General features: G+C 58.3%; 1 protein-coding gene across 1 annotated transcript in view; it reads right to left on the bottom strand.

Annotated features, from left to right (window-relative positions):
• Positions 1 to 312: 312 nt before the first annotated feature.
• The window catches only part of LOC115642905 (zinc finger protein 585A-like), a 39,563-nt gene continuing 28,591 nt past the window's right edge, over positions 313 to 11,284 (bottom strand). Inside the window, exons 9-14 of the mRNA XM_030546555.1 lie at positions 7,441 to 7,878; positions 7,003 to 7,116; positions 6,182 to 6,301; positions 4,956 to 5,057; positions 4,405 to 4,512; positions 313 to 2,713 (exon numbers count right to left, since the gene is read on the bottom strand). Of these exons, the coding sequence (XP_030402415.1) occupies positions 1,329 to 2,713; positions 4,405 to 4,512; positions 4,956 to 5,057; positions 6,182 to 6,301; positions 7,003 to 7,116; positions 7,441 to 7,878 (2,267 nt within the window). The 3' untranslated portion in view covers positions 313 to 1,328. The remainder of the gene's footprint in view (positions 2,714 to 4,404; positions 4,513 to 4,955; positions 5,058 to 6,181; positions 6,302 to 7,002; positions 7,117 to 7,440; positions 7,879 to 11,284) is intronic.

The following is an 11,284-nucleotide window of genomic DNA, read 5'->3' as shown; positions in this document are numbered from 1 at the left end:
TCTAGATCAGGGGTAGGCAACCTATGGCACACGTGCCGAAGGCGGCACGTGAGCTGGTTTTCAGTGGCACTCACACTGCCCAGATCCTGGCCACTGGTCCGGGGGGCTCTGCATTTTAATTTAATTTTAAATGAAGCTTCTTAAACATTTTAAAACCCTTATTTACTTTACATACAACAATAGTTTAGTTATATATTATAGACTTATAGAAAGAGACTTTCTAAAAACGTTGCAATGTATGACTGGCACGCAAAACCTTAGAGTGAATAAAGGAAGACTCAGCACGCCACTTCTGAAAGGTGCCAACCCCCGGTCTAGATAATACTTAGCCCTGCCGTGAGTGCAGGGGACTGGACGGGGCAACCTCCTGAGGTCCCTCCCACCCTACGGCTCTCTGATTCTCTGTAAGATCTCTAGGCAGTCTCCGTGAGATGGTCACCTCTCAGGTCAGAGATCAGGCCATACTCCGTTGTGAAGCCCAGTGCACACTCCTGGTGGGTAAATAGTCAGTACAGAGAGTTAACAGCACTACAGTAATTATGGCTCCAGGGCTCTGCACCTGGAGTTCTCAAGTCCACACTCAGTTGAGATTTTCTTTCATTTCCCAGACTGTCACTGGCCCTGTCCGTCATGTCTGTCCAGCAGTTCCACAGAGAAGCTGCTGGCACAAGCCATAACTACAGAGCAGTAGCAAAGTCTCGCCCACCTCCCAAGTACCCACAGGACCTGACTTAAACAACAACACACAGCACAGCATCCCCCACCTGAGAAACCACTGGCCTTCGTCAGAAGTATCACAATAAGCACAACGCTCCGTGTTTGCGCCCCACAGGAACCGACAGGAGAGTCCTGCCAGCACCGATCGCTCCTTTCCGTAGTAAGATGAAGATCCCACATTGGTTAACCCAGGCTGTGTCATTTCCAACGCCCTCCAAGCGCTGCTCCATAAATCACAGGTCCCTTCCCAGAAATCTCCCGGCCCTCGTGTCAGACGTTCTCTCTAGCACCTCTGGGGGTTATTTCCAACCCAGCAAATGGAATTAGTACAACAGCTTTGGCATCCTTCAGGGCAAGACTCGAGCCTTTGCATTTGAATTCAAGCTGCGTTGTGTAGGGAATGTGCAGTTGTGTTTTCCTTAGGGATGCACAGCTGGTTCGTCAGCGCAGGCCTTCAGGCTGGGAGCTCCTTGGGACAGGGAGCCTGTTATTTCATCAGCACGCTGTACAGCACCACGGCATGTCCAAATCCTAAATTACAGTATTGTTCCTCCTCTGTTCCTGCTCAGGGGACGTAGCATTTCTGTAACTCCCTCCTTATGTACATTGCGTTAAGGCTTCCAGAGGCACTTGGCTTGGGGCACCGACAGTAGGAGCGGGTGCATCTGGAGGAAGGGGTTGAACGACTCCCCGTCTCCGTAGCAGGACAAGAGTCTCTCCTCCGTGTGGACGGCCTGGTGCATCGTCAGCTCCTTCTTGTGGCTAAAGATCTTCCCGCACTCGGTGCAGGGGTAGACCCGCTCCACCGTGTGGGTGAGGTGGTGCGTCCGCAGGTTGCCCTTGTATTTGAAGCTCTTGCCGCACTCCACGCAGGTGAAGGGCCGCTCCCCCGTGTGGATCCGCTTGTGCTTCATCAGCGTGGTCTTCAGGTTGAAGGTCTTGCCGCACTCGGCACACACGAAGGGGCGCTCCCCGGTGTGGATGCGCTGGTGGGTGATGAGGGTGCCCTTGCGGTTGAAGCTCTTGCCACACTCGGTGCAGGAGAAGGGCTTCTCCCCCGTGTGGATGCGCTGGTGCTTGATCAGCTCCCCGTTGTGGCTGAAGCACTTGCCGCAGTCGGCGCAGGCAAAGGGCCGCTCCCCGGTGTGGATGCGCTGGTGCCGGGTCAGATCCCCATTGCGGCTGAAGCTCTTGCCGCACTCGGAGCAGCCGAAGGGCCGGTCCCCGATGTGGATCTTCTGGTGCAGGATGAAGGTCTTCTTGGCACAGAAGCCCTTGCCACACTCGGCGCAGACAAAGGGGCGCTCCCCGCGGTGGATCTTCTGGTGGGTGATGAAGTTGGCCTTGCGGTTGAAGCACTTGCCGCACTCGGTGCAGGAGAAGGGCTTCTCCCCGGTGTGGATGCGCTGGTGCAGGATGAAGGTCTGCTTGGAGCAGAAGCTCTTTCCGCACACGTTGCATTCGAACGGCTTCTCGCCCGTGTGGATGCGCTGGTGCCGCATCAGGTCGCCCTTCTGGCTGAAGCTCTTGCCACACTCGGTGCAGGTGAAGGGCTTCTCGCCCGTGTGCACCCGCAGGTGCGTGATGAGGTTTCCCCGGTGCTGGAAGCTCTTCCCGCATTCGGTGCACGTGAACGGCCGCTCGGCAGCGTGGGCTCGCGGGCGCTTCATCGGCTCGGTGCTGGTGGCCACGGCCCCCCCACGGCCAGAGGCCGAAAGGGATTTCTGGCTGGGGTTGCTTGTCGGGGCCGTTGGCACCTTTCCCTTGGGCTCAGGGTTTGTCTGCGGCCCCTCCGGAGCCACCACATTTCTCTGGAGCGCCGTGATCTTTCCCGGGCTGTGTTGCACTTTCCAGTGATTAATGCTGGGTTCTGTCCTGAGCAAGCCCGAGGAAGCAGCCTCTAAGCCTCTCATCAGCAAAGCCCTGTTCGGTTTCACATCCTCCGGCTCCTCTCCAGGGTGCTCCCGCTCGCTGGCACCCCTGCTCCCATCGCCTGCTGGGGAAAAGAGAGAGGCCAGAGGTTATTCCGTGTGCCGGGGACAGGGGAATTTCCAGTGTTCATCGCAGAAGGCAGCTAAGTGCCAGGAGCCGAGACGCTCGGTGGCACCCCCGTTTGTACCGAGACGCAGGCTCTAATGCCCTGCACCCTCTGAGCTCGCTGACAGAGAAAGCAGCTGCTCCCAGGCACTGCTTATCAGTGGAAGGTCCCATGGGTGCCAGGCAGCATTCCCACTAGCGGGAACTTCCAGTGAGCGGCACTGACTGTCAATGGCAGGTGGGCACCTCGTTCCCATTTGTACCTTGGAAAATCAACCTTTGGCCCATGCTGGGTTGGGTCACAGCCACATGTTGTCACTTCCCACGGCCATGAAAACATCACCATGGGACAAGTATCAGAGGGGCAGCCGTGTTAGTCTGTGGCACCTTAGAGACTAACAGACATTTTGGAGCATGAGCTTTAGTCTATAAGGTGCCACAGGATTCTTTGCTACCATGGGACAGAAGTGGCAACAGGCAATTTTCTTATTAGTCTTAGGCCATGTCTGCACTTACCCGCTTACAGCGGCACCGCACCGATACAACTGTGAACTTGCTTGCGGGGCTGCGCAACAGCGACCGGGGTGAGGGGGGAGCTCACGGGGCCACGTGACACCCACGGGGGGAGCTCGCAGGGCCGCGTTACAGCAACGAGAGAGCTCGCGGGGCCGTGTGACGCCCACGGGGGGAGATCGTGGGGCCGTGTTACAGCAACGAGAGAGCTCGCGGGGCCGTGTGACGCCCACGGGGGGAGCTCGTGGGGCCGTGTTACAGCAACGAGAGAGCTCGCGGGGCCGTGTGACGCCCACGGGGGGAGCTCGTGAGGCCGCATGACGTCCCCGGGGGGGGAGCTCGCAGGGCCGTGTTACAGCGATGAGAGAGCTTGCAGGGCCACGCAGCACCCACGGGGGAGAGCTCCCCTGTCAACATCATAAAACCAGCTCACCGAGTGGTGATAGCAGGAGAGCATCTCCACCCACCATGGCACTATGCAAACTAGCGCTTATGCCGGAGACATTTATGTCACTCGGGGGGTGCAAACAGCCAGGGCCGGCTCCCCCCACCCCGCTGGGTCAGCGTCGCAGCTGAAGAGGTGCACACAGCCAGGGCCGGCTCCCCCAACCCCGCTGGGGCAGCGTCGCAGCCGAAGAGGTGCACACAGCCAGGGCCGGCTCCCCCCACCCCGTTGGGTCAGCATTGCGGCCGAAGAGGTGCACACAGCCAGAGGCCCTCGGGTAATTTTCACAAGGTCTCTCTTGTGATGAGTCAGATAGCACTCAGCAGGCACAAACCAGACCCGGGCCCGGGTGCGTCCCTCCCAGCTGCAGACGGCCAGGGGGAGACTTGCCTCCTGCCTTGAAGGGGCAGTTCAGGCCTCCTGACAGCACTGCAGTGGGCAATCTCTTAACGCGAGCGCCCCCAGGTAACCGGGGCTTAGCCTCCGGCCCCCCTGGAGTGGGGCGGTCTCTCGCTCACGAGGGCAGGGAGATTTGCAGTTCTGGGCTCCACTGCAGCCAGTGGCTATGCAGGATCCATGTGCCAGGAGCCGGCATAACACAGCGAGCCTGGCTCGCCAATTTCGTACAGGGCCCCCCTGAGTTTCCAGCTCTTCCTGTCCCCGGAGCTGCTCTGGGGATCCGCACGGCTCACCTGGGCTGGGGTAGCCAGGAATTCTGCCTTCGCTCAGGTCCTGAGGATAGCCAATGGCCGACTCATCGTCTGGCTCCACTTTCACGATAATCTCTGGGTTTGCGTCACCTGTTCACAGGGAAGAAAAACCCTGACCCGCTGTTTCCTGCGGTCACTTGGGCTGGGGAGGAAGAACCTGCGAAATAGCTTTAAATTGGCTTTTGACTGCCCCTGGGAACACTGGCTGGAGTGTGTCTGTCTGTGTGTGAAAGATGCAGCAAGAGACCTCAGAGCTCCTGTCCCTGCCTGTGAATATACCGCCAGGGCCCCATCCTGTCCTCCTCCCACTTACTACAGTCTGCCCCAAATCCCCCCACGCCCCCCAGGCCGCAGGGTGCCCCAGCTTCTGGTGACTCCTGTAGGCGAACCAGGAGGCCAGACACTGGAGCTGGGTGTGCCAGGAGCTGGCTACAGCAGGGGGGCCACCTTGAGAAATCTACAGGCGGGTCCCTGAGTTCTTCTCCTCACACCTGCCCCCGATGACCGTCCCGGTGGATCCCAGCACCACTCACAGAAGGGGTCGTTGGGACCGTCTCCTTCACCGTAATGCTGGGCACACTCGCCGTAGGCGTCGTCCTCGGGCTCCGTTTTGACCACGATCTCTGCTTTGATACCTGTGGAAAGCCAAGCACATTGCACGGTCCCTGCGCCCACGGCACGGCTGCGAGGGAGAGACTGGCTCCAGGGCAGCGTTCGATTCCCGCTGAGCTGCTCTCCCGTGGTCAGCGGTGTTCGTTCCTAGGGAGCTCTTCCCCGCAGCACGTTCACCCCTCGGGCATGCCAGGGAGGTCTTATCCCCGGTTACCGTCAGGGAGCTGAAGCACCCGGGACCTCTCCCCAGCCAAACCCCAGACCCTCTAACCCCCCGGCCACGCGGCCTGTCCCAGTTACACTCGGGGATGTGCAGGGCACTGGGGGAAACGCAACCCCTGTTCATCGTGTCACTTCCTGGCAGGGATTCAGCCAGTTGCATGGCGACGAGGGACCTGCTGCCCCCCAACGTCCTTGCAGAACTCGTAGATTTGCTGCTGCCCTGGGGGAACCAGCCCCAGTCCTGAGGCCCGGCCAGCACACTCGTGCCATGGGGACGCACGGAGACTCTTCTGCGTCCTCCTAGTGTGAGGGCAGAGACGCCCGGCCCACGCACTTGTGCCGTGGGGACGCACGGAGACTCCTCTGCGTCCTCCCAGCGCGAGGGCAGAGATACCCGGCCCGCGCACTCATGCCATGGGGACGCACGGAGACTCCTCTGCGTCCTCCCAGCGCGAGGGCAGAGACGTCTGGTGGCACCTACTCGGGCTGCCCCATTGCTGCCGAGCAAGGAGCTGGACTGGCTCCAGTTAGAGCCGCCCCCAGCACTGGGCAGAGGGGCAGGCCAACCCCATTGCCCAGCTGGCTCAGTGGGGGCTGCCCTGCATATCCTGGGGCAGGGCAGGGCCAATGGGACGGGGCTCGCTGTGCTCCCGGGCAGAGCTGGGTCACCCGCACCGCGAGGGCAGGACGTGCTTGTGGTTCTAAGCCTTCTCTGCAGACATTGCCGAACTCCTAACCACCTGAGCCCCTCCCCACCCCCAGCCCTTCCCCCCACGCCCCCAGCCAGCCGCCTCGGCTCTTCCCGGACCTAGACTGGGAGCGCTGCAGGGCAGGGCCTGGCCTTGCCTGGCTGGGAAGTGTCTGCGCCTCCTTTTCCGGGGGGTTGTTTAACCGGGCTGGACCTGGGGGGGTTGGCATCACTCACCAGTGCTGGGGTAGCCGGGGAGGTCTCGGTCCCCTAGGCCTTGGGGATACCCCACATATGACTCGTCATCTGGCTCCACTTTCACCACAATCTCATGCTTCACGTCAGGCCAGCCTGCGCCTGGGAGGGGGAAGAGATAGAAGGGGAGAAGGAATCACGTCCTGGGTCCCCTTCGGTCCGTGGGACAAGCTGGGGCAGTCCTGGGCTGGACTAACCCTGGGAGACTCTGGGCTGCACAGCCCCCGGCTGGGGAACCTGGACTGGGACTTTGAGGTTCTTGCATGGGGAATATTTTGTGCCAGTCCTTTCCCAGCCCAGGGCAGACTAATAACGCTTATTTCTCCAGAGAGAGCACTGGGGCCCTTTGGGTCAGGAGAGCCAGACCAGCTGCACGAGGCATCCCCGTGCCAGGGGCTCAGACCCACTCCCTGGGGATGGGCCCACGTCCCACGACTGCACTCCTCGAGGAGGGGTCACGCCTTGCTCTGGGAAGCAGGGTCCCGGCTGCACACGAGCCCAGGGACTGCGCTGCTGCTCGACGAGCCCCTACATCTGCTCAACTCGTCTAGATCCCAGTCAATCCCAGCTCCCGTCTGTGGCAAAGGCTCCGGTGCTGGTAGCAACCCTGCAGCTCCAAGCACACCCGGCTTTGATCAACTTCTGGTGCAGCTCGCGCGGTCTGGGGCCCTTCCACGGTCAGAAACAGCTGGCAGGACGTAGGCAGCCCGACTGTAGCAGTTTATATGGGTTTCCCCAAGATCCTGGCTCTTCCTGGCCTCCCTTTGCCTGGTCAACCCCAGGTGGAAAATCGCAGCACTCACCTGTGCCAGGGGCATGGAGAATTCCTCTCTCTCTCTGCTCTGGGGGCCCCCTCATGCACAGCTCCTCTTCCTGCTCCATTTTAATAAACACCTGGGGTCTGAGGTCAGCAGAACCTGCAAGGACAGAGAGTCACAGTCTGGTTCCCGGGGCCCCGGCACTGGCAGATACTTTTCAACCAAGAGCAGGTTCAGAGGTGACGCCGCCGAGCTCCCGAAGCCTCTGTCCTCAGGGAGCCATTCACGCCACGGCAGAACAACGCACAGGGGCTGGAAGCTGAAGTTAGAAACGTTCCAGCTGGGAAGAAGATGCACCATGTGAGTGCTGCGGGGCAGGGATGGGCCGTGCGGGACAGGGTGGGCTCTCCATGGTGTGGAGTCGGTAAAGCGAGAGCGGACGGTTTCCTGCTGAGCAGTCCGGGGGGCTCAACGCACACTCACCTGTGCCATAGGCGTCAGGCGTTCCCCTCTCTCTCCTCTCCCTGCGATCGCCCACACGCAGCCTGTCCCCTCGCTCCATCTGAGCTGGGCTTTCCACGTCGAGGCCACCAGAGCCTGCCCAAGGGAAAGACGAGTCACGCTCTGGGCCTCCCGGGTCACCCAGGGTGTGGCAGGAATGATCCAGAACCCAATTCCAGGCAGCATCTGCCTTTAACCAGAGACACGGCTCCTCCACGGGTTCAGGCCAGGCAGTGAGGACGAGGGGCATGTTTGCAGTGTGAGGATTTGAACTCCCCACGCATTGGGGTCCCAGTAACCCAGGGCTGTGTGCTCCCCAGTGTCTCTCCCTGCCCATGCCCACAACTGTGCTGTGCTCAGCCCTCTCTAGCTCCTTCCTTCCTCTGCCCCCCTTCCCGGCACCACGCGATCTCCCTCTTCAAATCCCAGCACCCCCCAGGACTGGTGATCCCATCGCTACCCCTTCCTTTGGAACAACTGGCCACAGTCAGACCCCACACCACAGGGCCCCTGGCCTGACCCAGTGCGACAGTCCCTCCCCCTCCTCGAATGCTCAGCACGCAGCCATGGCCGAGCTCCTGGGGCGCCAGACAGGCCACGCGGGAATTCAGCAAGAGAGCAAGGAGACAAACCGGAAACACCCGAGCTCTGTTAGTGGTGAACTCCCTGGGGCATTTCCCCGGCTCCTGCCATGTCCTCGGGAGCCACTTCTCCCCGTGTCATCCCTCCAGAGCAGTCTGGCTCCTCAGGGCCCGGGATGCTGACTTCCCACCCGCCTGCAGAGACCGTGCCCCACGGGACTCTCACACTCTGCTGGGCCTTCCCCACACTTGCATCTCAAAGACCCCTTTGTGTCATTTCTCGCTGGTTCTCCAACCCCTCCCAGGTCAGCAGCAGCGAATGTAGCCCATGCCGCGTTCACCCTCCTCCGTCACTCACAAAGCCGTTAGATAAATCCAGCGCCCCGTCCATCTCACAGGCACCCCCAGCAGAGCACCTTACTGCCTCCCTTCTCCTTCACTCACAGTCCCACTGCCAGCCTAAGCCAGAACTTTGGCCAATTGGCTGCCACCCCGTGTCCTGATCTGTGCCGGTGTCACCCGTGGGCTCTGCTTCGCGCCAGCCAGCGACGCAAAGCAGAAGGAACATGAGAGGAACACGGGTTTCAGGCAGAGCAGCCATGAGAACAGGGACTAGAGCTTGGAGACCAACACATCCGCCAGGCTGCCCCGGAGCTGTGAGATCCGTGCTCCCTTCCCGACTCATGGCAATAACTCTTACTGGGACAGCCCAGCAGGACAGGGGATGGGCAACAGGATGAAGCCGGATTTCTAGAGCCTCGATTCCTGGCTAGCAATGGAGACGCAAGAAACCCGTTGGAAATGACAGCACCTAGACAGACGAGTCCCAAAGCGCGTGAGCTCTTCTGCCATCTCCTTGGATGCCTGATCTCCCTAGAACAGCCTCACGATTTTCAATATCACATATTTGAATCCAGGGAAGAAACGACATGGAAAAAGGGTTTTAATTTTGATTTTCCTTGGACCATTTCTACACTCAGTAAAGTCTCTTCATGGGGTGTCCTCCTGGAATATCACCAGCTGCCTCAGGAGTGAGGCGGGGGGCAGCTTTCTGCCTTTAACCCACCGCCCAACCCAAGTAAAACACGGACACTTCCCAGAGACACAGAGCCAAGGGTGTGCACATGTCCCAGTGTCGCTCACAGTCGGCTCGGCTTCCCTGCTTTTATCACACAGGTGCACCGGAATAGCTGCCTAGTAAAAATACAAGACAGAGAATCTAGCCTGGGGTGATAGCCCAAATTCTGTGCTGACCATCGCATACCCGGCATACTTGTTGGAATCAGGGGCTGGAAGTCAAGGCAGGATTTGGCCCTGTGGCAGGAGGGGAACAGAGTATCCTGGGTTACAGTGTATGCTGGTTTGTTTCCTCGCAGGAGGCCAGTTGTTCTTGGTGGCCAACCTCACAGGTTCGCCAGCCTTCTCCTCAATTTCAGGCACATCCAACTCTCTCAGCAAAACCAGGGAATCATAGAATATCAGGGTTGGAAGGGACCTCAGGAGGTCATCTAGTCCGACCCCCTGCTCAAAGCAGGACCAATTCCCAACTAAATCATCCCAGCCAGGGCTTTGTCAAGCCTGACCTTAAAAACCTCTAAGGAAGGAGATCCCACCACCTCCCCAGGGAACCCATCCCAGTGCTTCACCACCCTTCCAGTGAAAAAGTTTTTCCTAATATCCAGCCAAAACCTCCCCCACTGCAACTTGAGACCATTGCTCCTTGTTCTGTCATCTGCCACCTCTGAGAACAGTCTAGATCCATCCTTTTTGGAACCCCCTTTCAGGTAGTTGAAAGCAGCTATCAAATCCCTCCTGATTATTCTCTTCCGCAGACTAAACAATCCCAGTTCCCTCAGCCTCTCCTCATCAGTCATGTGCTCCAGCCCCCGAATCATTTTTGTTGCCCTCCGCTGGACTCTTTCCAATTTTTCCACATCCTTCTTGTAGTGTAGGGCCCAAAACTGGACACAGTTCTCCAGATGAGACCTCACCAATGCCGAATAGAGGGGAATGATCACGTCCCTCGATCTGCTGGCAATGCCCCTACTTATACAGCCCCAAACGCTGTTAGCCTTCTTGGCAAAAAGGACACACTGTGGACTCATATCCAGCTTCTCGTCCACTGTAACCCCCAGGTCCTTTTCTGCAGAACTGCTGCTTATCCAGTCAGTCCCCAGCATGAAACAGTGAATGGGATTCTTCCGTCCTAAGTGCAGGACTCTGCACTTGTCCTTGTTGAACCTCATCAGGTTTCTTTTGGCCCAATCCTCTAATTTCTCTAGATCCCTTTGTATCCTATCCCTACCCTCTAGCGTATCTGCCGCTCCTCTCAGTTTAATGTCATCTGCAAACTTGCTGAGGGTGCAGTCCACGCCATCCTCCAGATCATTAATGAAGATATTGAACAAAACCGGCCCCAGGACCGACCCTTGGGGCACTCCACTCGAAACCAGCTGCCAACTAGACACAGCGCCAATGATCACTACCTGTTGAGCCCGACGATCTAGCCAGCTTTCTGTCCAGTTTATAGTCCATTCATCCAGCCCAGACTTCTTTAACTTACTGGCAAGAATACTGTGGGAGACCGTATCAAAAGCTTTGCTAAAGTCAAGGAATAACACGTCCACTGCTTTCTCCTCATCCACAGACCCAGTTATCTCCTCATAGAAGGCAATTAGGTTAGTCAGGCATGACTTGCCCTTGGTGAATCCATGCTGACTGTTCCTGATCACTTTCCTCTCCTCTAAGTGCTTCAGAATTGGTTCCTTGAGGACCTGCTCCATGATCTTTCCTGGGACTGAGGTGAGGCTGACTGGCCTGTAGTTCCCTTGATCCTCCTCCTTCCCTTTTTTAAAGATGGGCACTATAGTAGCCTTTTTCCAGTCATCCGGGACCTCCCCTGATCGCCATGAGTTTTCAAAGATAATGGGCAATGGCTCTGCAATCACATCCGCCAACTCCATTAGCACCCTCGGATGCAGCACATCCGGCCCCATGGACTTGTGCTCGTCCAGTTTTTCTAAATAGCCCGGAACCACTTCTCTCTCCACAGAGGGCTGGTCACCTCCTCCCCATGCTGTGCTGCCCAGTGCAGCAGTCTGGAAACTGACCTTGTTTGTGAAGACGGAGGCAAAAAAGTCATTGAGAACATTAGCTTCTTCCACATCCTCCGTCACTAGGTTGCCTCCCTCATTCAGTGAGGGGCCCACACTTTCCTTGACTTTCTTCTTGTTGCTAACATACCT

This window comes from Gopherus evgoodei, unplaced genomic scaffold (genome assembly GCF_007399415.2).
Source record: "Gopherus evgoodei ecotype Sinaloan lineage unplaced genomic scaffold, rGopEvg1_v1.p scaffold_47_arrow_ctg1, whole genome shotgun sequence".
Taxonomy (NCBI): domain Eukaryota; kingdom Metazoa; phylum Chordata; order Testudines; family Testudinidae; genus Gopherus; species Gopherus evgoodei.
This window is presented reverse-complemented; position numbering and strand designations above follow the sequence as displayed.